The sequence below is a fragment of the Chlorocebus sabaeus genome, chromosome 6 (assembly GCF_047675955.1).
Source record: "Chlorocebus sabaeus isolate Y175 chromosome 6, mChlSab1.0.hap1, whole genome shotgun sequence".
Lineage (NCBI taxonomy): Eukaryota > Metazoa > Chordata > Mammalia > Primates > Cercopithecidae > Chlorocebus > Chlorocebus sabaeus.
In genome coordinates this window covers 257,280-282,574 of record NC_132909.1, presented here as the reverse complement: position 1 = coordinate 282,574, position 25,295 = coordinate 257,280, and the positions used below count along the sequence as shown (strand labels likewise).

General features: G+C 54.8%; 2 protein-coding genes and 2 long non-coding RNA genes across 5 annotated transcripts; 2 read left to right on the top strand and 2 right to left on the bottom strand.

Annotated features, from left to right (window-relative positions):
• Positions 1-5: 5 nt before the first annotated feature.
• On the top strand, positions 6-5,349 carry LOC119627150 (uncharacterized). Its single transcript, XR_012093064.1, has 3 exons — positions 6-179; positions 1,178-1,241; positions 3,710-5,349. It is a non-coding gene; the product is annotated as an uncharacterized lncRNA (long non-coding RNA).
• Positions 2,044-3,134, bottom strand: LOC140711790 (grpE protein homolog 1, mitochondrial). The gene has a single exon (XM_073015795.1). It carries the CDS (start codon positions 3,061-3,063, stop codon positions 2,410-2,412), a length of 654 nt encoding a protein of 217 aa, XP_072871896.1. The 5' UTR covers positions 3,064-3,134; the 3' UTR covers positions 2,044-2,409.
• A 7-nt stretch (positions 5,350-5,356) lies between the features above and the next one.
• On the bottom strand, positions 5,357-19,347 carry ZNF837 (zinc finger protein 837). Of its 2 annotated transcripts, none has more exons than XM_007998427.3 (3): positions 19,228-19,347; positions 7,443-7,653; positions 5,357-7,088 (listed from the first exon to the last, which is right to left on the bottom strand). In XM_007998427.3, exon 3 carries the CDS (start codon positions 7,057-7,059, stop codon positions 5,461-5,463), a length of 1,599 nt encoding a protein of 532 aa, XP_007996618.3. In that variant the 5' UTR covers positions 7,060-7,088; positions 7,443-7,653; positions 19,228-19,347; the 3' UTR covers positions 5,357-5,460. The 2 variants fall into 2 exon arrangements, with proteins under 2 accessions (XP_007996618.3, XP_007996620.3); XM_007998429.3 differs by having other exon boundaries at positions 7,544-7,653.
• Positions 10,777-17,166, top strand: LOC140711791 (uncharacterized). Its single transcript, XR_012093065.1, has 3 exons — positions 10,777-11,791; positions 11,905-12,063; positions 17,065-17,166. It is a non-coding gene; the product is annotated as an uncharacterized lncRNA (long non-coding RNA).
• Positions 19,348-25,295: the final 5,948 nt, after the last annotated feature.

The following is a 25,295-nucleotide window of genomic DNA, read 5'->3' as shown; positions in this document are numbered from 1 at the left end:
TCGGGCCGATGTAGCTCCTCCCTGGCCGTCCTCCTCTGGCCCCAGGCCGTCTTTACCACCCTGGAAACTCGCTGAGTTCACGCCACTGAGCTGCATCTCACACCCACGCACTGTGGAACACCCACTAAGCTGGCATCCCCTAGAGTCGGTATCTCGGAAGCTAAGCAGGGTCGGGCCTGGTTAGTACTTGGGAGACCGCCTGGGAACAGCGGGTGCTGTTGGCTAAAATAAATAAGCAGGGCGCGGTGGCCCACTCCTGTAATCCCAGCACTTTGGGAGGCAGAGGCGGGCAGATCACGAGGTCAGGAGTTTGAGACCAGCCTGACCAATATGGTGAAACCCCGTCTCTACTGAAAATACAAAAATTCGAGTTGTTGGCGTGCGCCTATAATCCCAGCTACTCTGGAGACTGAGGCAGGGGAATCACTTGAACCAGGGAGGCAGAAATTGCAGTAAGCCGAGATCGTGCCACTGCACACTCCAGCCTGGGTGACATAGCAAGACTCCGTCTCAAAAAACAACATAGACCGGATGCTGTAAGCTAAAATAAATGAATAGCTAGAGATGGGGTCTCGCTACATGGCCCAGGTTGGTCTTGAACTTCTGGGCTCAAGTGATCCTCCCACCTTGGCCTCCCAAAGTGCTAGGATTACAGACGTGTGTGAGCCACTGCACCCGGCCTCCATGAGCTTTTTTTGTACCAGTTTTTCCCAGTTTGTACTAGGGAGCTCTCACCCCAGCCCAGGTGGTTTGGGCAGGTGTGGGTACATGGCCCAGGTCCGCAGCACGGGGCAGTCCATCCCCCTGGCCCTGGCAATGGTCACTTTGGACCTGTTAGCATCATGGGACTTCTCTCTGAACTGTTAGGGCCTCTATCTGCTTTGAACCTGAGGCTGTGAGCACCTGTCAGCTGGGGCAGCTGCTGCCTTCTTGCCCTCATGAGGGATGAATCTGTTAGAGAATGAAGTCCATACAGAATGAGGGATGGTGTGTTAGTTTCCTGTGGTTATGCAGCAAATTACCACAAATTTGGTGGCTTAAAACAGCAGAAATATATTCTTTCACAGTTCTGGGGACCAGAAGTCTGACATCGATATAACTGACCTGAAACAAGATGTTGACAGGGCCGAGCTCCCTCTGGAAGCTCTAACGTAGGACCTTTGCTTGTCTTTTTCAGCACCTAGAGCTGCATTCCATGTATTCCTTGGCTTTTGGTCCTTTCCTCCATCATTGAATAACAGGTAACGTCTTACTCTTTCTCTCATTAATTAAAATATTTAACATATGTTCGTTTTATCTCATTTGCCTGAGAGTCAATTTTAGCTTTAAAAAAATTTTTATTGGCCGGGCGGGGTGGCTCAGGCCTGTAATCCCAGCAATTTGGGAGGCAGAGGTGGGCGGATCATGAGGTCAGGAGTTTGAGACCAGCCTGACCAACATGGTGAAACCCCGTCTCTACTAAAAATACAAAAATTAGCCCTGTGTGGTGGTACATACCTGTAATCCCAGATACTTGGGAGGCTGAGGCAGGAGAATTGCTTGAACCTGGGAGGCAGAGATTGCAGTGAGCCGAGATCGCACCACCGCACTTCAGCCTGGGTGACAGAGCTAGACTCCGTCTCAAGAAAATTAAAAAAAAAAAAAGCGGGGCTGGGCGCAGTGGCTCACGCCTGTATTCCCAACACTTTGGGAGGCTGAGGCAGGCAGATCATGAGGTCAAGAGATCGAGACCATCCTGGCCAACATGTTGAAACCCTGTCTCTACTAAAAATACAAAAATTAGCCAGGCGTGGTGGCATGTGCCTGTAGTCTTGGGTCACCCATGCTGGAAGAATTCAGCTGCCTGGCCATGAGGAAACTCAGGTCTGCGGTCCTGTGGAGAGGCAGTGGAGCAGTACATCCTCCAAACCCAGTGGGGCCTTCAGATGATTGCAGTCTTGGCTGCCATGTTGACTTCAACCTTGTGAGAGGCCTTGAGCCAGAACCACAGGCCAAGCTGGTCATGAATTCCCCACCCACAGAAAATGTGTGCAATGATAAATGTTTGTTTATTTTTTTTTTTTTTTTTTTTTTTCCCCAAGACCTTTTATTTGTTTAAAATACTTTGGTGTCAGCAGAGTCTGAGCAGACACATTACTCATGATGCTCAGGAGACCTGGCAGAGCCCCGCTGAGCTCTTCTAAGTATGTGGAACTATTAAACGCGTGGCACTAAAAGGGAACAGACTCCCGAATTACAGTTCATTAACGCAGTTATGCAACCCGCTTCCTTTTCTGTTTAGCCACTGGTTACTTAAGGTTTCCAATAAGGTTTGGGAAAAGGTCACATGTACTCAAAGATGAGAAACAATGAACCAGCCTTAAGAGTTACAGCAAGTGAGTTTAAAAACACCCACCCCATCAATAGCAGCTAAGCTTCCTTCACCACCCCCACCAGGGCGGGTCTCAGAGTGCGCCCATGCAGCTTGTACCCCACTTTGCTAACTAGGGCCACTGTGCCCGGCTCCTTCCCCTCAACGGGCGTGTGGAACAAGGCCTCATGTTCATACGGGTCGAACTTGGCTCCGACAGGGTTCAATTTGAGCAAGCCATGCTTTGTGAACACCTTCTGGATCTGGACTTCAGTCATGACCAGCCCCTCATAGAGGTTCTTCAGGTGAGGGTTATCGTCTTTAATTTCTTCTTTAGGAACACACTGTGTTGCCTTCTCCAGAACGTCTGCCACCTCCAACAAGTCCTTGCAGAAGGCTTGAATGCCATATAATTTTGCCTCCTCTACCAATTTCTGGCTCCTCTGCCGCAAGTTCTCAGTGTCTGCCAAAGCTCGTTTATATTTTTCCACAGTCTCCTTCAGCTGCTCCTCCAACTTAACCTTCTCTTCCAGGAGGGTCTTCTCTGTAGCAGGAGGATCTGCCTTCTGTTCACTCTGACCCACGTCCTCTTCCAGGTTCTGGCCACTGTTCTTTTGTTTCGTGGCTGTGCACAACAACCGGGGAGATGGCCTGAGAGACAACGCCAGAGCCGGAAGACTGCGCCGCGCCAGCCTCACGCACTGAGCCGCCATGACTGCCACTGCCTGCCGCCGCCGTCGCCGCGCACGCACCAGGCGTGCGTGCAGGCAGCTATACCCATGTTTGTTTATTTTTGAGACAAAGTCTTGGTCTCTCACCTAGGCTGGAGTGCAGTGGTGCGATCTCAGCTCATTGCAACCTCTGCCTCCCAGGTGTGAGGGATTCTTGTGCTTCACCCTCCCAAGTAGCAGGGATTACAGGTGCATGCCACCATGCCCGGCTAATTTTTGTATTTTTAGTAGAAATGGGGTTTTGCCATGTTGCCCAGGCTGGTCTCAAACTCCTGAGCTCAAGCCATCCGCCCAGCTCAGCCTCCCAAGGCACTGGGATTACAGGCCTGAGCCACAACGCTTGGGCTGGAGCATGCCCTTGATATGCGGACTAACCAATCCAGAGCCTCACCGCTGGCTCTGTCTGGTCCACACACCACAGGAGACAATATTCCTCTGTCTTAATCATCCCAGGAACAGGAGCCAAGCAGCTGGGGGACACTCCCACAGCTGAAGGCCCACAGGAATCACTCCAGCTAGCCAGTCCTGTGCTGTAGAGCTCTGCTCTGCCTTGTTTTTCCCTTGGAAACCCCAGTAAAGGCTCTGGCTTAGAGCTCCCCCTTGCTTCTGCCCCTGCTGCCTCCCACAGATGCTGGTACTTTCTCATGTGTCCTTCCTCGTGGGCCGCGCCTCCTGTTTCCAGGATCTGTAAGCATGATGGACTTTGTTTTCCTGAGCTTGTCCTGTGTCTCTTCTTCTGGCCACACCTGACTGAGCAGCACATAAAAGCCGCAGAACACCAGGAGAGCTGCTGCTTGGGGAAATTCTGCGGCAAGTGTCCTGGGGGACTAGGGGCAGGGCAAGCACTGCTCTCCCTCTCCTGGAGGCTGGGGAGAGCATCAAGGAGATTACCAGGTAGGAGGACCATGGGCAGAGCCTGCCTCATCAGGATGCTTTTCCCAGAACAGAGGGTAAAAATGTAAGCCCCTGGTGGGTGAGTCCTGGATTAACCAAGACCTGGGCCTTTTGGAGGCTGCGGAAGACAGAGAACACTGTGAGGTGAGTTTCTCCTGGGTGGATTCCCCAGGGGCCTCTGAGGCTGGTTTCAGGCCCTGCCCTTTGGCTGCCCCACTGGAAGCTCTGAGCATCCACCCTTCAGAGGCGCTTTCCCTGGTCTGACCTTGGCAAGGGCAAATAAGGTACTCCATGGGGGGTCACCAATGTCTGGGGCGTAAACAGTGCCCGTCTGCACAGTAGCATGAGGGCCACAGAGTGTGGTAAATGTCAAGTGACCAGCCCAGGCGGTCCCCAGTGTGGCTGCAGGGGCCACCTAGGATTCTTCTGTTTGGGGGTCCCAGGCCACACTTGGGGAACCCTATTGGAAGCAACAAGGCCTAGGCCCTGAGGGCCCAGGGCTCTAGCTGAGCCACGTTCAAGCATCCTCCCGGCCCTCCCAGCTGGTGTGAGGAGGAAACCGCATGCCAAAGGGCAAGGTGCTCTGCACAGATCTGTCCCTAGTCGGCCTGCTCCAGTGCGCCTGTGGAGTGGGAGCCTTGGGTCTGTCTGGAACCAGCGTGGATGAAATGCAGGGAGAAACTGGAATCAACGCCATGGACAGCCACTTACATAGCTGGGAAAAAGCATGCTGTGCTAGATCCCGGTGGACTCACCTCTGCGGTGCTGGGGACTTCGTACTGACACCTCAGGCACCCACTTCCACTCACATCGCGGAGGCTTGGGGAGATTCAGTTCGGTCTGGAGTCCGGCAGGGGACGACAATACGGCGACCCCGACCGTCAGTCAGACCAGGGCAAGCTTGCCAGGGCATCGCACTTCACCAAAGGGAACCCTTTCTGCCGCGACTACGGAGCCGCCAGGGCCGGGACAGGCACAAGCCTGCTCTGAGGTCTCACCTCTGGAGGGTTACGAGCTGTGCCAGGCCGGCTACGGTAGAGCATGTGCAAACACCCCGAGGTCGGTAGAGCGAGTGCAAACACCCCGAGGTCCCAAGGCTCCTGAAGCCGCCTAAGGGGCATGAGAGGCCCTAGGTTCGAATCCTGCCTTCACCGTCTTATGGTTGTGCCTCTGGAGAGTCACTTTTCCCCGTTTCCTCGCATACCAGAGAGCCGAGTAACAGGCACCGCGGCTCTGTGTGGACAGAGATGGTGGACACAGTGTCTGGGCCAGATCTGCGGCCACTCGAGATTATTACTGCTTATGCTGCAACCGGATGCTGTGTGCCCTGTTAGAAAAGGTCAAATAAAACTCGAGTTAGTGGAAGCCTATGGACGCCATGTGTACAAAGTGAAGTTTAATCAAGGTTACAAACGGTGGGTTTTCCGGGACAAAGGCCCCTCCTCAACGCAGGGTTCGCTTGGGCGACGCGTCGGCTCCCAGTGGTTAAGGCGCGGAGCGGCCCGCGTGGCGCTTCTGGTGCTCGTTGAGGTTGGAGCGTTGGCTGAAGGCGCGGCCACACTCCCCGCACGCGTAGGGCCGCTCGCCCGTGTGCGTGCGCAGGTGGCGCACCAGGCTGCAGTTGCGCACGAAGGCTTTGCCGCAGTCGCGGCAGATATAGGGCTTCTCGCCCGAGTGCAGGCGCTCGTGCTGGCGCAGCTCGGAGCAGCCGCGGAAGGTCTTGCCGCACTGGGGGCAGCCGTAGGGCCGCTCGCCGGTGTGCGCGCGTTGGTGTTGCACCAGGCCCGAGCGGCCCTTGAAGGCCTTTTCGCACAGTGGGCACGCGTAGGGCTTGGCGCTGCTGTGCGTGCGCTGGTGCCGGCTCAGGTTCGAACGCTGGTTGAAGGCCTTGCCGCACTCGGGGCAAGCGTAGGGCTTCTCGCCAGTGTGCACACGCCGGTGCTCCACGAGGTGCGAGAACAGCCCGAAGGCCTTGGCGCAGTCGGCGCACTCATACGGCTTCTCCCCGGCTCCCGACCCCCGTCGGGGACTCAGCTCGCCGCAGTCCCCGCAGGGCGGGCACCCCAGCCGGAAGGCGCGCCGGGCCAGGACTGGGCCACGGCGGTGGCGCTCGGCCGAGTGAGTCTTCTGGTGGCGGTACAGGCCGGAGCAGCGCACGAAGGCCTTGCCGCACTCGGCACACTCGTAGGGCCGTTCGCCCGTGTGGATGCGCTGGTGCTGCAGTAGGCTGGAGGTGCGCGTGAAGGCCTTGCCGCACTCGTCGCAAGCGTACAGCCGCTGGGCCGGGGGGTTGGGGACACCCAGGCGAGGTCGCGAGGTTTGGCTGCACTCAGGACACACTGGGGGGCCCTTGCCCGTCTGCTGCTGGTGGTTGGGGCGGAAGCACTTCCCGCACTGGGCACACGGACGGGGCTCCTCCATCGCCTGCAGCCGCTCCTGGGGGATTCGCAGGGCCCTCCACGCAAAGGCCTCGCCGCACGCGCAAGCCTGGAGCTGCTCCACCGAGGGGCTCCTCCCGCGGGAGGTCGACTTTGGGGTCTTCGGGCAGGTCGGCGCGCCCGTCCCCAGTTGGCACGGCCAGCAGTCCGTGTGGACCTCACACAGTTGAGTCCGGGGGCGGTTCCGGAGCCGCTCTGGACAGGGTTCACACACGGGTGGCGTCTCCCCAGCGGGCACCCCGCGAGGCCGCGCCAGGCAGGAGTTCCTGCTACAGTCCCTGCCACGCGCCGGGCACCCACAGGGGTCCTCCCCGGCCTGCAGCCCCTCGCGGGTAACTAGCTCAGGGTCCTGAGAAGAGGTGGGGCTGCACGGCTCCCACACGAGGAGTCTGGTCTCTGCACTGTGCCGGGTCCCCGAGCCGGGGCTCACCCCGAGGTTGCAGCCCTGGGAGCCCCTGCCTGGGGGAGTCATCCTACCGTCCGCCATCCCTCCACGCAGGTCCCCCTTTTGAGTGGGGCGGCTCCTAGCTCGGTCCTGTTCGAGGGGCCTCGGCTCCTCGGGCCTTTTCTCCCAGGCCCCAGAGGCACCCCGGGCATTGGCCGTGGAGATTCCTCCCTGCCCAGCCTTCTGGGCCAGAGCCTCCATCCTGGGGCACAGAGTTCTGGTTGTAGGATCTGGAAGAGCAGAGAAGAAATGGAGGTTTGCAGTTCCCAGGAGAACAGAAGTGGAGAACTGGGCCAAAGAGCGACCATCCCACAGCTGGCACCTACTGGGCGGCCCCCAGCTCTCTGCAGATGCGAAAGGGGAAATGGAGTGATATAGGTAGGGCCTCCTGCCCCTCTTCAAACTGTCACCACCCAGACCCCAGAGAACAGCTTCCCAGGCTCTCCCTGCCCGCATCTCTGCTCCTCCCCAACACTAGCTCCTAAAACACTGTCCCCCTGGCTAAGGCCCTCCCTGGTCCCCCTTCCCCAAGCAACAGGGACTCCCCTGTCGCTCAGCTGCCAGCTCCCCAAAATCTCACTTACTCCTGGCCTCAGCTTCTCAGTGGCAAGCCCACACTCCGGGTCCTCCTGGCTCCATTCACTGCCATTGTCCATGTCTTCTGGGAGGTGTGAGGTGGACTCACCTGACAGCTGAGAGCCTGGCCAGGAGATCCACGCTGCAGAGGCCAATGCTGAGCTGCCCCTCCCCTCTTCAACCAGGTAATGGTGGTTCTCTCAAGCCTGGCAGCCTCATCTACAAAATGGGTATGATAACGGTAAGTATAAACAGCTGAGTAGGGAGACAGGCAACCCAGATCATTCCAGCAAGTGTGGACATTAGCAAGGCCTAGTGCCTGCTATTACTATTTTAAAATTCTGCTGTGGCTACATTAGTTACCTACTGCTGCTTTAACAAACTGCCACCCCCATAGTGGCTTGAGACAGTGCAAACGTGTTATCTCACAGTTCTGGAGGTCAGAAGTCCTAAGGGAAGGTTTCAGTAGTGTGGGTTCCTTCCTGAGGCTCTTGGGGAGGACGTTTGAGGACAATTTCCAGCTTCTAGATGCCACCTACTTTTCTTTCTTCCATCTTCAAGCCAGCAGTAAGACATCTTCGTCTCTCTGGGTTTGTCGTCAAATTTCCTTATACTCCTTATAGGACTCTGACCCTTCTGCCTCTTGTGATCACACTGGGCCAACCACATATAATCCAGGAATCCCCCCCATCTCAGGATCCAAAACCTCACCACACTCAGTTCTTTTGCCTTGGGAAGTAACATATTCACAGGTTCTAGGGACCAGGACGTGCACATCTTTCAGGGGGCCCTTATCCTGCCTACAACGGGACTTTGCCGAGATACACACACGTGCATATATACATATTCGTCTCCTAAGCAAGCAACTGAAGAGCAAGTGAAAACAAAGGACGGCCGGGCGCAGTGGCTCACGCCTGCAATCCCAGCACCTTGGGAGGCCGAGGCAGGTGGATCTCCTGAGGTCGGGAGTTTGAGACCAGCCTGATCAACATGGAGAAACCCCATCTCTACTAAAAATACAAAATTAGCCAGGCGTGGTGGTGCACGCCTGTAATCCCAGCTACTCAGGAGGCTGAGGCAAGAGAATCACTTGAACCCGGAAGGTGGAGGTTGCAGTGAGCCAAGATTGCACCACTGCACTCCAGCCAAAGCGAGACTCCGTCAAAAAAGAAAAGAAAACGAGAGAAAGAGAGAAAGGAAGGAAGGAAGGAAAGGAGGGAGGGAGGGAGGGGCCTGGAACGGTGGCTCACGCTTGTAATCCTAGCACTTTGGGAGGCCAAGGCAGGCGGATCACGAGGTCAGGAGATCGAGACCATCCTGGCTAACACGGTGAAACCCCGTCTCAAAAAATTAGCCGGGCGGCCGGGCGCGGTGGCTCAAGCCTGTAATCCCAGCACTTTGGGAGGCCGAGACGGGCGGATCATGAGGTCAGGAGATCGAGACCATCCTGGCTAACACGGTGAAACCCCGTCTCTACTAAAAAGTACAAAAAACTAGCTGGGCGAGGTGGCGGGCGCCTGTAGTCCCAGCTACTCCGGAGGCTGAGGCAGGAGAATGGCGTAAACCCAGGAGGAGGAGCTTGCGGTGAGCAGAGATCCGGCCACTGCACTCCAGCCTGGGTGACAGAGCCAGACTCCGTCTCAAAAAAAAAAAAAAAAAAAAAAAATTAGCCGGGCATGGTGGCAGGCGCCTGTAGTCCCAGCTACTCGGGAGGCTGAGGCAGGAGAATGGCGTGAACCTGGGAGGCAGAGCTTGCAGTGAACCATGATCGCGCCACTGCACTCCAGCCTGGGCGACAGAGCGAGACACCGTCTCAGAAAAAAAAAAAAAAGGGAATTTTCCTCACTGTGTTGTGATGTGAAGTTTCTCAGCCTCACACGAGTGATAACCGCACTATCCTCCTGTCCCCTCCCTAGATCTTATTGTTTCCAGAACAAAGATGGATCTGTCCAGTGCAGCCTTCGGACTATGAATCCCGGATGGCTAACGTCACATGCAGAGCACAAGATGGACACACTTGTGGCACCTTCTAAATCACCGCTTCATTGAGCACAGGAGCTCAGATTCTTCTCCTTTGTCCTGTATTCCTTTTTCTGTGGAAAGCAGATATCCCCTTATTTTATTTCTTTATTTTTATTTATTTATTTATTTTGGGACGGAGTCTCCGTCACCCAGGCTGCAGTGCAGTGGCATGATCTCAGCTCACTGCAACCTCCGCCTGCCGGGTTCAAGCAATTCTCCTACCTCAGCCTCCTGAGTAGCTGGGATTACAGGTGCCCACCACCACGCCAGGCTAATCTTTGTATTTTTAGTAGATACAGGGTTACACCATGTTGGCCAGGCTGGTCTTGAACTCCTGACCTTGTTATCTGACCACCTCAGCCTCCCAAAGTGCTGGGATTACAGGCATGAGCCACCGTGCCTGGCCAGATATCCCTTGATTTATTTATTTGTTTGTTTACTTATTTTTATTTATTTAGAGACAGGGTTTCATGTTGCCCAGGCTGGAGTGAAGTGGCACGATCTTGGCTCACTGCAATCTTCGCCTCCTTGGTTCAAGCAATTCTCCTGCCTAAGCCTCCCGAGTAGCTGGGATTATAGGCATCCGCCACCAAGCCTGGCTAATTTTTGCATTTTTTTTTTTAGTAGAGCTGGCGTTTTACCATGTTGACCGGGCTGGTCTCAAACTCTGACTTCAGGTGATCCACCCATCTTGGCCTCCCCAAATGCTGGGATTACAGGCGTGAGCCACCACACCTAGTCGATATCCATTTATTAAATGTCTCAGAGGGCCGGGTGTGGAGGCTGAGGCAGAAAAATCGCTTGAACTCGGGAGGCGGAGGTTGCAGTGAGCCAAGATGACGCCACTGCACTCCAGCCTGGGCGGCTGAGTGAGACTCCATCTCAAACAAACAAATAAATAAATAAATAAATAAATTTATCTCCGAAATCTAAGTATTTAGTGAGATGTCCTTGACCTGATGTCACTTTTTCTGTATGTTTTGCAAATTTCTAACAGGCAGTTGCCTTGGGCCACCTGGTGGCCTGAAATAACATGACCAGGAGCTAAAAGGACTCACGAAGCATTTAACCAAGACTCTACATGTTGACTTTTCAGCCAAGGACACTTCAGGGCGACTGGCCGCAGTTCTCCAAAGGAAGCTGCTGCCAGTTGTCCCTGGGGGGTTATTTCGTTCTTGGACATCATGACCACAATGACAGAAATGCATTGATGACCAGCACTCTGGGGATGAATGTTTTTGAGTGGAAATTAAACATACCGAACTGCTTAAAGACAAAAATGCAGAGTTGGACAAGTTCTGCAGGTCATGAAGGGCTTTCGCAGCAGCCAGGCCCGGTTCCTGCTCTGCTCTATGGGAGGCTGCTGGCCTGAGCTGGAGAGCAGAAAGGCCCAGAGCAAGGGTTCAGCAGGTACTGGTTCCAGGCCAGGCATTTGCTAATAAACCAGGGTGACAGTAAGGACAAAGGGACTCTGGTGTGATGTGAGGTTTCTCAGCCTCACTTGTCACACGTGATCACTGCACAACCCTCCTATCCCTTCCAGGCCTGTATGAGACAGGAAAGGTGAGGCTGCCCCTCCCCCTCTGCACCTTAAAGCCACTCAGGGTCTGGGTTTTCCTGAGACTTCTGGAGCCAGATGCAGACTCACAAAGGTGCTGATCCTTCCTCGATCTTCCTCCTTTAAGAGTGGCACTAGTCAGGTCTAATTTAGAGAAAATCTATCACCTTCCCCCCACTGTGGGCTCTGCCACTTGGTGCCTTCGTTTCTCCACCTATCAAATTAGCCAGCTGGAGCTTGTGACTCCAAGAGGCATGCTTGGAAGTAAGGAACTTCTCTGAGTAGGAGTACGTCTGGGTGGTGCTGAACACCAGCATGCTTTGCCCTGTGGCCTGGACTGTGCACAGGGTGACCTGTCACCTCCCACACAGGTGGAAGGGTGTGAGAGAGAATGGACACTCAGTTACAAACATCCTCTTCCCAAACACTTGTGGATCTGAGTCTGAGGCTCCTCCTTCCAGGTGAGGGGTTGGCTGGCTGCTGTTGTAGCTTGTTATTCTCTTTCTGTCCCTTCTGCCCTCAGGTCTTGACCATGCAGCTTCCCAAGAACAGGATGGGGAATGATATCGGCATATGGGGAGGCAAGCAGCCATGGGTCCTACCTGCTCATGGGCACTAACCGTCCCAACAGCAGGTGGACGTGAATCTAACCCACAACAGATACCAGAGTAGAGGGAGCTGGGCTCCCTGAGTCCGGATGGGGTTCTCACAGGCCCCCACAGCGAGACAAGGGAAGCCTCTCCAGAATGTGGAGTATGGACTCACTGTGTGAATAAAGTAAATGAGCTGGGGCGTGGGGGGGAGGTCCCGATTTCAAAAAGCACCACTCATACACCAGGACTGGCAAAGCTGCTGGCAGTAAGCTCTGTCTTGGGGCTCCCCAACTGCAGGTGAGCTGACTGGCCTCAGCTGGCACTAACCACGCTCAGTGTTTGCCCTGAAGACCAGAAGACCTGGCAAAAAAGAGGAAAGCAGAGAACACGCTCCGACCTGGCTGGTGGGGATCCAGACAGTGCAGCTGCCGTGGAAACCTCCAGTTCCACAGAAAGGTAAAGATGGAGCTGCTACCGCACCCCCAGCAATTCCACCCCGAGGTATCCGCCCAAGAAAAAGGAACACAGGCATTCAACAAACACTGGCTGACAGATGTTCACAACAGCACTGTTCACAGTAGCCAAAATGGGGAAACAAGCCAAGTATATAAAATGACAAACGCACAAATAAAATGTGGTATATCCATAGAATGGGATATTATTCAGCCATAAAAAGGGATGCGTACTAACACATACTGCAACATGGACTTTAGAAAACATGGGAAGTAGACGGCCGGGCGCGGTGGCTCAAGCCTGTAATCCCAGCACTTTGGGAGGCCGAGACGGGCGGATCACGAGGTCAGGAGATCGAGACCATCCTGGCTAACACGGTGAAACCCCGTCTCTACTAAGAAATACAAAAAACTAGCCGGGCGAGGTGGCGAGCGCCTGTAGTCCCAGCTACTCGGGAGGCTGAGGCAGGAGAATGGCGTAAACCCGGGAGGCGGAGCTTGCAGTGAGCTGAGATCCGGCCACTGCACTCCAGCCTGGTCTACAGAGCAAGACTCCGTCTCAAAAAAAAAAAAAAAAAAAAAAAAAAGAAAACATGGGAAGTAGAAGTGAGTCCCAAAAGACCACATATTACATAATTCCGTTTATATGACATATCCAGAATAGGTAAATCCATAGAGACTGAAAGGAGATTAGTTGTCGCCAGGGGCTGAGGGGAAAAAGAATGGGGAGTAATTGCTTTATGGATATCGAGTTTTGTTTTAGTGTAACTTAAATGTTCTGGAAATTATCATGGTGATGGTTGTACAACATAGTGAACATATTAAAACCTAAACAATCTACTAAAACCTGGCCAGGCGGTGGCTCACACTTGTAATCCCCGCACTTTGGGAGGCCAAGGTGGGAAGATTACCTGAGGCCAGTTCGAGAACAGCCTGGCCAAAATGTGGAAACCCCATCTCTGCTAAAAATACAAAAATTAGCCGGGTGTGGTGGCACATTCCTGTAGTCCCAGCTACTTGGGAGACTGAGGCAGAGAATCGCTGAAACCTGGGAAGTGGAGGCTGCAGTGAGCCGAGATCGCACCACTGCACTCCAGCCTGGGTGACTGAGCAGGACTCCATCTCCAAAAAAAAAAAACCATATATGTGTGTGCGTGTATATATATACACATATATATGTACACACGAAAACATGGCCGGGCAAGTAGCTCACACCTGTAATCTCAACACTTTGGGAGGCTGAGGCTGGCGGATCACGAAGTCAGGAGACTGAGACTATCCAGGCCAACAAGGTGAAACCCCGTCTCTACTAAAAGTACAAAAAACTAGCCTGGCAAGGGGGCAGGCGCCTGTAGTCCCTGCTACTCGGGAGGCTGAGGCAGGAGAATGGCGTGAACCTGGGAGGCGGAGCTTGCAATGAGCTGAGATCGCACCACTGCACTCCAGCCTGGGTGACAGAGCGAGACTACCTCTCAAAAAATATGTATATACACACACACACACACATATAATTACATATATATTTAGAGTATATATTTATATAGAATGTAAATACATATATTAGATATATATATACTAAAACCCAACCTGAATTGTAAAATGATTTATTTGTTACATGATTTATATCTTTTTGTTTTGTTTTCTTGAGACGGAGTCTCCCTTTGTCACCCAGGCTGGAAACCAGGGGCACGATCTCAGCTCACTGCAACTTCCGCCTCCCGGGTTCAAGCAATTATCCTGCCTCAGCCTCCTGAGTAGCTGGGATTACAGGAGCACACCACCACGCCCAGCTAATTTTTGTATTTTTAGTAGAGAGGGGGTTTCACCATATTGGCCAGGCTGGTCTCAAACTTCTGACCTCGTGATCCGCCCGCCTCGGCCGCCCAAAATGCTGGGACTACAGGTGTGAGCCACTGCGCCCGGCTGATTTATATCTTTTAAAAAAAAAAAAAAAAAAGTAGAATGCACCCATGCCACAGTGTTCCTGCCTGCAGCCTGCCAGGCGTCTGCCCACCCTGTAACATCCGGGATGTCATTTGAGCCCTGGTCACATGAAAGCACTGCATGGGATTTTGTTTGTTTTTATTATTTATTTATTTTTTTGGCACAGAGTCTCATTCTGCGCCCAGACTGGAGTGCAGTGACACACTCTCGGCTCACTGCAAGCTCCGCCTCCCAGGTTCAAGCAATTCTCCTGCCTCAGCCTAGCGAGTAGCTGGGATTACAGATGCCTGCCCCCTACGCCCAGCTAATTTTTGTATTTTCAGTAGAGATAAGGTTTCACCATGTTGGCCTGGCTGGTCTCAAACTCCTGGCCTCAAGTGATCTGCCCCTCGGCTTCCCAAAGGTGCTGGGATTACAGGCACGAGCCACTGCGCCAGGCCGAAGGTGGTTTCTTTTAAACAATACATTTGTATTGAGAAAAACAAGTTCCTGGCCGAGCGCGGTGGCTCACACCTGTAATCCCAGCACTTTGGAAGGCCGAGGCGGTCGGATCACGAGGTCAGGAGATCGAGACCATCCTGGCTAACACAGTGAAACCCTGTCTCTACTAAAAAAATACAAAAAATTAGCCAGGCGTGCTTGCGCCTGTAGTCCCAGCTACCCAGGAGGCTGAGGCAGGAGAATGGCGTGAACCTGGGAGGCGGAGCTTGCAGTGAGGCGAAATCAGACCACTGCACTCCAGCCTGGGTGACAGAGCAAGACTCCGTCTCAAAAAAAAAAAAAAAAGAAAGAAAAGAGAGAAAAACAAGTTCTTTTAAATCTCTAGGTGAAAATAAACTAATTTCTCACACACAGCCAAGTCAACTGCGTACCAGAGTACCAAGCATAGTTTCCACATCAGAGGCTTAAGCTCTGGGGTAAAAGCATTTTCTTTAACCAGGTGTCTGTTAATTCACTCATATCAAAGAGAAAACTTGGCTGGGTGTGGTGGCTCATGCCTATAATCCCAGCACTTTGTGAAGCCAAGGTGGGTGGATGGCTTGAGCCCAGGAGTTAGAGACCAGCCTGGGCAATATGGTGAAACCCTGTCTCTATCTGGAAGAAAAAAAAAAGGCCAGGCGCGGTGGCTCATACCTGTAACCCCAGCACTTTGGAAGGCCGAGGCAGGCGGATCACGAGGTCAGGAGTTCGAGACCATCCTGGCTAACACGGTGAAACCCCGTCTCTATTAAAAATACAAAAAATTAGCCGGGTGTGGTGGTGGGCGCCTGTAGTCCCAGCTACTCGGGAGGCTGAGACAGGAGAATGGCATGAACCCAGGAAGGCAGAGCTTGCAGTGAGCCGAGATTACGCCACTGCAGTCCAGCCTGGGCGATAGAGCGAGACTCTGTCTTTAAAAAAAAAGAAAAAAAGAAAAAAAATGGCCGGACGTGGTGGCTCACGTCTAATTCCAACACTTTGGGAGGCCAAGGCGCATGGATCCCGAGGTCAGGAGATCGAGAGCAGCCTAGCTAAGACAGTGAAACCCCATCTCTACTAAAAATACAAAAAATTAGCCAGGCAAGGTGGCACGTGCCTGTAATCCCAGTTACTTGGGAGGCTGAGGCAGGAGAATCACTTGAATCGGGGAGACGGAGCTTGCAGTGAGCCGAGATCGCGCCACTGCACTCCAGCCTGGGCGACAGAGTGAGGCTCTGTCTCAAAAAAAAGAAAAAGAAAAAGGAAAAAAAAAACAAAACTATCTGGGTGTGGTGGTGCATGCCTGTAGCCCCAGCTACCAGAAGGCTAAGGTGGGAGGATCGCTTGAGCCTGGGAGATCGAGGCTGCAGTGAGCTAAGATCGCACTACTGCATGCCAGCCTGGGCAACACAGTGAGACCACATCTCAAAAAAAGAAAGCAAAGAAAACTCATTAGAAACTGAACATGCTCCCTGGGAATGATATTCAGGGCACAGGGCAATTCCTTACAAGGGCACATGCCCAAGGGCATTGCTGCCACCAGATGGGAAATTGTGACTTGGGAGGGAGGAGACTGAGGGCAGGACACAGGACATGGAGACACACATTCTGGTCTGTCTGACCATGCAGCTCTGTCCACACCCAGGCTGCCCGCTGGCTCCCAACCACCATCCCCAGTATCTGGTGTCTGTCTCTCACAGGTGTAGGCTTGTCTCTCTGGAGTCCGTCTGCTGGCCATGGACCTGGCTATTCGGGGCAGGCCCATCCTGCCCACCTCCCCACACTCTCTCAAGCTTCTGTCTGAGCACTGCAGGTTTTGTAGTGTTCCCTAGTCTGCCTCTGAGAGGCCAGGCTGACTGAAGAGCTCCTGAGAAAGCCACCAGGACTCACTGCTAAGGGGGTCAGTCCAGGGTCATTGCCAGGCTGGGATGTGAGGTCCCCACACACAGGGCCGGGAACTCCCCAGCCATAAACTCTGATGGGGGTACCAGTGTGGACTCCAGCCCCTTACACGGTGGAGGGAGCATGCCACTATGGATGCTGAGCAGCAGGAGATCAGGGGCCCCGCCTTCACAATGTGCCATCCCAGAAGCCCCACAGTCAGGATCTGGACCTCTCTGACATAACTCCAGGTCACAGGGACCCAAGTGTCAGGGATGGAGGGACCTGGCCACCTGCCTTACTATTAGCTCCAAGGCTGCCAGCTTCATGTCACAGTCTGTACAACAGCTGGTGGCATGAACAGAGCGAGGATCAGCACTCAGCATGACTTCCTAGAACTCTAGGGACTTAGGGGCTGAGGACTTCCCAGGTGAAAGACCATACCTGGGGCAGCCTGGCCAAACAGCGACAATTGGTCACCATGGAATCAATGGACAGGCCCAAGAATGGATGGGCACATGAGGTCACCCAGGACCGGCAGCTTCCACTGAAGGAGGCTGTAATAGGTTGAAAGATGTCCCTCAGCCTGCAAAAGATATGTCCAACGCCCTAACCCTGGAACTCTCAGAATGTGACCTTCTTAGGTCTTTGCAGACATAAGTAAGGATCTTGTGATGAGATCACTCTGAATAACCTGGGTGTGTCCTAACTCCAATGACAGGTGTCCTTATGAAGGAGGCAAAGGGAGTTCTGACACGGAGAAGAGGAGGCCATGTGAAGATGAAGGTTGATATTGGAATGATGCAGCCACACTCCAAGGAACACCTGGAGCCACCAGAAGCCAGAAGAGGCAAGGAAAGACCCCCACCCAGAGCCGTCAGAGAGCACAGTCCTGCCGACACCTTGATTTCAGACTTCTGGCTTCCAGGACTCGGAGAATTTCTGTTATTTTAAACTGCCCAGTTTGTGGTAGTGTGTTATAGCAGCATAGAAACTAATAGAGACTGATCTAGCACCCTCGACAGAATGGGTGTGTTGTGTGGGGCTGTCCTGATCCCTAGTGATGGGGAGTCAGAGGACTGCCCAGTGTCTGAACAGAGGGTTGGGGAAGCTGGGTTGTCCTGAAGAACCAGCAGTCCCCACTTGGCAGAAAGGGACCCTGAACTCGTGAGAGGTGGGGGCTGAGGGGCGCCTGCTGGCCATGTGCTAAGAGCATCTTCGGATTGGTCCCCAGATGCCCTGCTCCCATGGGTGGCTCCTCTGCTGCAACAAGAACCTGCCTCCCAGCACCAGACACAGCAGGTGGGAGCTGTGGACCATGGCCGAGTCTCTTCATCTCCTCGATCTGCTCCCAGGATGCACTGTCCAACTATCCCACCTGTAGGTAGGTGACATTCCAGCCATGGACCCATGATCTGAGGTTGAGCACAGCAAACACAATCAAGGCTCTGGGTCCCAGGCCCCAGGAGCCCATCCTTGATGGTGCATTACAGCTCTCCCAGGCTGTTCTGACAGTGATCTCCCATCTGCCCCAGGTGAGCATGCTTGCACCTGGGTGCTTACCCAGCTTTTCTAGTTGTCCTCAGGGCTTCTGGTGTTGGGAACAGGATGCAGAGCTACCAATTTAGGGGGACTGAGAGGTTAACGTGGCCAAGGCTGAACCCTGCAGAACTGCAGAGCGACAGCACACACAGGAAAGCTATTGCGGTTCCACATCCTCATGGAGGTTGGACACGGCACAGTGAGGTCTTATTTGCCCAAGAGAATGTGACGGGAAGCCGCTGGGCACGGTGGTGCATGCCTGTAATCCCAGTTACTCGAGAGGCTGAGGCTGAAGAATCGCTTGATCCCGGGAGGCAGAGACTGCAGTGAGCCGAGATCGCGCCACTGCACTCCAGCCTGGGCAATAAGAGCAAAACTCCATCTCAAAACAACAAAAACAACAACAATTAAAAAAAAAAAAAAAAACCAGAATGTGCAGAGAAGTCAACGTTGGTGGCTCTGAGGTGTGGAGGACACAGGCTAGTGCCCAGCTCAGCGTGGCTCCACCTCTCTGAGCCAAAAACCAACCTCGCCCACACTGACAGTCCCAGGGGACACAGACTCTAGCCCCTATGTCCAATTCTACACTGCGCACGCAATGGGAAGAACAGTGCACCACGCATTGTACAGCAGAAGAAATGTCCTCTGAGTGCAGGCACAGCTCCCTTCTGTGCCTGTCCTCCCCACAGTGCCTCCACCCTCAAGGATTAGCAAGTTTCAACCCTCGCAGGACATCCAGTCTCAGGGCCAAACGGTGCTGCATCCTGCTCTAACAGTGAGTGAAGGAGGGGGCCGCAGACAAGAAGAAATGAACAAGGAGACAATTTAAGAGAGAAAAAGACGTGAAGAACATCAGACAGGGAGCAGCGCGAGGGCGCCGGGGAGGGAGGCAGCGAACTCTTCGGGTCTCTGTGAGGAGCGGGCATGAAACCGGTCTGGAGACAAGGTAAGGGAAGAGCAAGTGCAAAGGCCAGGATGCGGGGGCAGAGGCGGTAGGGAGGCCGGCGTCGGCCTCGGCTAGCAGGTGGGCTTGACTCCGAGAGTCGCAGGCCGCCAGGATGCGTCCCGGGCCTGGAGCCTCCCCTCGCGGGCTTCAATGACACCCAGCACGGAAACGCGGGGGCCAAAACTACAGCAGCCCGTCCCGCCCGGAACTCAAGGTCGCGACTGCTGTGGCCGGTCCGGACCCGGAGCGCGAGGACCGGAAGTGCGCGGCGTCAAGCCTCTGCCCCGGGCCCCGCCCGCGGAGGTGGAGAGGGGACTGGGGTGGTGGCCGCGCTATGCGCCGGGAGGTCCCCGCCTCGCAGGCCGAGGTTGCGGGTCCGCGCAGAATGCCACTTACTCGCTGGAGGCGGCCCGCACGGGTCCCCTGGTCCCCGCCCCGCATGCAGCGCGGAGCCGTCCTCCCGCCACCTCCGGGCCGCCGCGGCACTGAGGGACCCAGGCCACAGCAAGCGCAGGCAAGAACCCGCGCGGTGACTGCTGGGAAACGTAGTCCCGTCTTGTCCCGCTTTGGCGCTGCGGAGAAAGCGGTGTAGCGGGAGGCTTGGGTTTCCGTTGTCGTAGAAACAGAGGCCGGCCCCACCTACAAGGCAGGACGCGGCTGCGTCGTCGCCAAGGAAACGGCGTTCCGGACAGGGCCGCAGAGTCTCGCCCATTCCTCCTCGTGAAAGCGGGTGATTGGTCATGATGATGCTTGATAGCCTCCTTCTCCCAATCTGATTTCTAAGAGGCCCCAACCCGGAAACGACTTGCCGCTCGCAGCCTCCCCTCGGGTGGGCGGGTTGGGCTGTGAAGCACTTGGGAAGCTCTGAAGTGTCCTGGTGAGCGCGTTGCGAGTCAGACCGATAACATCAGAATCTGGGAGTGGGCCTGAGCATCTGCGCGTCAAAAGTCCTCAGTTGAGTCTACTTTTTTGTTGTTTTTGGTTTGCTTTTTTGAGACAGGGTCTCGCTCTGTCGCCCAGGTCAATGCAGTGACACCATCACGGTTCACTGCAGCCTCGACCTCCTGAGCTCAAGCGATCCTCCCACCTCAGCCTCCAGAGTAGCTGGTAACACGGGCGCGCGCCACCACGCCCGGCTAATTTTCTTTCTTCTCTCCCTCCCCGTGCCGCCTTCTTCCCATTATCCCGCCCAGGCTAGTCTCGAACTCCTGTACTGAAGCGACCCTCCCACCTCACCCTCCCGAATAGCTGGGACTATAGGTGGGAGCCACTATGCCTGGATCATTTTTTTATTTTTATTTATTTATTTCAGAGATAGACCGTATGTTGCCCAGACTGGTCTGGAACTCCTGGGCTGAAGCGATCCTCGTGCTTCAGCCTTCCAAATTGCCAGGACTACAGGCTTGAGCCAGTGCACCAGGGCCCTAGCCTGGCCCCCAGTTGATTCTAACATGTGCGGCCCCTTTGGGGAACCACGGCCTCCCCAGCCCCTTTGGGTGTTGCGGACTCTAGGGCCCTCCCAGGTAGGATGAACTGGTCAGGCCTCCTACCCATTTGTCACCCAGCTCTTGCCCCCATCTGTTGTGTGGCTCCTGCCCTCCATAGGGACATCTAATTTTGTTGGCCAGTCCAGCACATACATACGACCCAATTTGCCCTACCTTTCTGCCTCCACCGCATCTGCTTCAGGGATGCTGGGACTGTCCCACTCCCTTTCTCCATCCTTTGGGTGTCTGGACATGGAAAGCCTTGTCAAGAGGTCTAGCTCCCTGCCCAAGTACAAAACTCAGGGCTCACCAAGCTCATTGAGGGCGAGCAGGAGGCTGAAGGGCACTTGGAGGGCTGCCCGCCTTGTGGGTCCCTTGGGGGCTGAAGAGAGTTGCACAGGAAGGCCTTGACAATTGTCACAGATAAAGGAGTGCAGATATGTGACAGGTTCAGCCACTGGCCCCAATTGGGACAGAAGTAGGATTTCTTTTTTTTTTTTTGAGACAAGAGTCTCACTCTGTTACCCAGGCTGGAGTGCAGTGGCTGCGATCTCAGCTCACTGCAACGTCTGCCTCCCAGGTTCAAGCAGTTCTCTGCCTCAGCCTCCTGAGTAGCTGGGATTATAGGTGCCCACAACCACGCCTGGCTAATTTTTGTATTTTTAGTAGAGATGGGGTTTCACCATCTTGGCCAGGCTGGTATTGAATTCCTGACCTCGTGATCCACCCGCCTCGGCCTCCCAAAGTGCTGGGATTACAGGTGTGAGCCACTGCACCTGGCCTGACACAAGTAGGATTTCTCACGCCTGTGGGTGCACTGCTACTGGAGGAGTCTTGAGCCCATGTGGAAGAACTTCCCACTCCCAGGCACAGAAAGGGCCTCCCTCTGGAGTGAAGCATCTGGTGGTACCACAGGCCTGGCCACCACACAAAGGCCTTGTCCCTGCAGGGCTGGCATGGGTTGACTGGCAGCCCTGGAGTGGAGTTTGAAGCACCAGTCAAAGGCCTTACCACTTGGCAGCATAGGTGTGGGGGACTTGTCTGGAGGGGACTGGCTATGGGGTCTGTGACAGTCTGTAGGCTTTCTTCTTTTTTTTTTTTTTTTCAGACGGAGTCTCGCTCTGTCGCCCAGGTTGGAGTGCAGTGGCCGGATCTCAGCTCACTGCAAACTCCGCTTCCCGGGTTCACGCCATTCTCCTGCCTCAGCCTCCCGAGTAGCTGGGACTACAGGCGCCCAACACCTCACCCGGCTAGTTTTTTGTATTTTTTTTAGTAGAGAGGGGGTTTCACCATGTTAGCCAGGATGGTCTCGATCTCCTGACCTCGTGATCTGCCTGTCTCGGCCTCCCAAAGTGCTAGGATTACAGGCTTGAGCCCCCGCGCCCGGCCTTTTTTTTTTTTTTTTTTTTTTTGAGACGGAGTCTTGCTCTGTCGCCCAGGCTGGAGCACAGTGGCCGGATATCAGCTCACTGCAAGCTCCGCCTCCCGGATTTACGCCATTCTCCTGCCTCAGCCTCCCAAGTAGCTGGGACTACAGGCGCCCACCACCTCGCCCGGCTAGTTTTTTGTATTTTTTAGTAGAGACGGGGTTTCACCGTGTTAGCCAGGATGGTCTCGATCTTCTGACCTCGTGATCTGCCATCTCAGCCTCCCAAAGTGCCGGTATTATAGGCTTGAGCCACCTCACCCGGCCGGCTTTCTTCACTTCTACACAAGCCTGTTGTCTAAGTGACCCTGCAGGGTTCTTGCAGGGGCAGCACCAGAGAAGCATCTTGTGACAACGGTCACACAGGAGTGATTTCAGGAACAAGACTCTGAATCAGGCAAGGACCTGGAGAGGAAGCTCCAGTGGGGCACCCACCCAAGGGGTCCAACTTTACCAATCCCGCAGGTCCCTGGGCTAGGGCTTATTCTATGTCTGCAGGCCTGGGACCCTGCACCCTGGAGAGTTGTCCTGCTACTGGCCATCCCTCCACAGAGGTCCCCCTCTTGGCTCTATGCTGTCCTCAGCAGAGGGCCTCTACTCCATTTCAGGCCTCTTCTGAGGGCCCGGGCAGCTTACTGCGAAGCAGCCTCAGGGGATGGAGGCTTCAGCAGGGCATCTTGGCTCCCCAACACAGAATCCTGGTTGTAGGATCTGGAAGAACAGAGGAGAAATGGAAGTTGGCAGTTCCCAGGGGGGGAGAAGGTGTTGGTGAGCCATGAAAGCAAACCCCAGTGGCTGAAGCATCCTGGAATACTTGGCCAGATTTCCTTAAGAGAGAGAGAGAGAGAGAGAGAGAGTGTGTGTGATGGAGTCCCATTCTGTCACCCAGGCTGGAGTGAAGTGGTGTAATCTTGGCTCACTGCAACCTCCACCTCCTAGGTTCAAGTGATTCTCTTGCCTCAGCCTCCCAAGTAGTTGAGACTACAAGCGCCCGCCACCACGCCCAGCTAATTTGTATTTTTAGTAGAGATGGGGTTTCACCGTGTTAGCCAGGATGGTCTCGATCTCCTAACCTCGTGATCCACTGTGCCCAGCCCTCTTCTGTCTCTTATAAGGACACTTGCCATTGGATTTAGGGTCTACCCCACTAATCCAGGATGCTCTCGTCTTGGGATCCTTGACTAATTTACATCTGCAAAGATTTTTTTCCAATAGGTCACATTCACTGGGTCTGGGTCTTTTTGGGGGCTGCCGTTCAATCCATTATAGGTGGGCATCCCATGGAAGCAGACAGTGGCTGGGCCAAAGTAGCCCATGAAGGATCAACCATGGGCACAAGATCAGGTTTGGGATATGGCAAGGCCAGGCTTGGCTCTGCCAGGCAACTGGGTGGACTGAATCCAGCGCACCCCAAACGAGTTGATAATCAGGTTGGTGACTTCAACAGACAACCAAAGTGCCAGTAAGGACATTAAGGAGCCATCATGGCCAGGTGCGGTGGCTCACACCTGTAATCCCAGCACTTTGGGAGGCCGAGGCGGGAGAATCACAAGGTCAGGAGATCGAGACCATCCTGGCTAACACAGTGAAACCCCGTCTCTACTAAAAATACAAAAAAATTAGCCGGGCGTGGTGGTGGGCGCCTGCAGTCCCAGCTACTCAAGAGGCTGAGGCAGGAGAATGGCGTGACCCCGGGAGGCAGGGCTTGCAGTGAGCCAAGATTGGGTCACTGCACTCCAGCCTGGGTGACAGAGCAAGACTCGGTCTCCAAAAAAAAAAAAGGAGCCATCACAAGGACATAAGATCAGCTGACAGTAGGACTGTGGCTGGTAGGGTGGACAGGCAAAGTGACTGCCTGGAGAGTGGGCAGGTGGCCCAGCAGGGCCCAGAGGGTGCCTTCCCAGAAGTGAGGACTCCAGTCTGGGGCCACTCAGGATGGACACAATGTACCAGAAGTGAGGTAGATCTCTGCAGAGTCCCTGGGGTCCTCATCCAGTCTGAAGAACACAGCACTAGCAGCCCTAGACCTATGAGGTCATATTCTGCATCTTACCCTAGCACCTTGGGGACCTGGGGAGGCAGGACCACCCTGGGCCTGGCAGGCGGGTGCATGAGTCTTGGCTCTGTAGTATTCACCACCCCACACCTGAGGGCACCTGCCCTCTGCAGCATGGTGGGTCATTCTCATGAGGTCTATAAAGATGTCCATTATCAAGTGACCATGGTGGCCAGGCCACAGGGTTCACATTGACCTTGCCTGAGATTGCATTCTCCTTTCCACACTGAAGGGGAAAACAGGTTCAGAGGGGTGGGCTGAACCTATCCTGATGAGTGCTGCCTGTTTGCTCCCACCCTCCCTACAACCAGCACTCCCCCATGCCCCTCACTCAAGACCAGGGAGGAGCCCACCTAGCCCCTCCTGCAACCACGCAGACCCCAGTGAGAGCCCCAAGGCTGCTACTCTGCACAGGATGGAGGGCAGGGGTAAAGGCCATTGGGTGGTGGCAGTTGGCCGTGCCCCTCACCAGAGACTGACCCCCTGACCAGGCCAGCTTCAGGGCATGTGTCCTTTCCTGAGCTGTAACTGACCATAGTCCATGGGGCCTACTGTAGGGAGTCCTCAGCAGCCAGACAGAAATGCCCCTGGATTGGGGTAAGAAGAGCCTTTACAGGCAGGCAGTGAAGAAACACAGCTGCTGGGCATCTGCTATGTGCATGCCTCAGGGGTGGGAGTAGAGGGCAAGCATAGCCCTGGGACCTGGGTCAAGTGGCTGGGCCCTTGGGATCTCGAGTTGGAGGGATACCCCCTTGGAGGCAGAGGTGGGCATCAGAGGGCGGCCCCAGGTGGTCCTGGAGTCTGGCCTCGTGAAGGCCACGTCTATGCGTGCTGCAGGCAGACATACAGTCAACAGTGGTCGCTACCTCTGGAAACCCAGTTCTGCTCATGAGACTAGGTCTAACAAGCTGGGACAGGCAGAGGGATATGAAGGAGTCATGGGCAGGCATACTGTCCACACTGGCTGCCAGGGTGGCCAAGTGAATAGAGTGAGCTGGGGCACTCACTACCGTGCCAACCCCACGCACGGATGAGGACCCCGGGTCGAAGACCCACGTCCTCAATCCCACGCAGTAGCTCAGGCCCTCTGAGAGGGTTCGCTGTCTGCCCAGCCAGGCCTGAGCTGTTCAGAGGGCCTACCTGTTCAGAGGCAGCTGGGGGAAGGGACAGAAGTGAGGGGGGGGGCAGCGGATTGTTTGCTGGCGGGAATAATCTCCTTCATCTCATGGCTTAATCTTCCATCCCTCCTTCCAGTCTTTGGCTAAAAACCTATGTTTCTGGCCCCCGGAGAGGTCGGCCCGTTCAAGAGGCACCCCTGAGAGCCAGGTCTGCAGACACGAGTGCTTCGTGACGTTAGCCCTGAGGGCAGGGAGCTGCCAGCCCTCGCGCGGGCTCCCCGGCCGTGGAGGACGCAAGGACAAACACGAAAGGCCCCCGACCTGCCGACTCCCTCCTCCCGGACACTGCGCGTAGCCTGTAGGCTACCTCCGTGCTC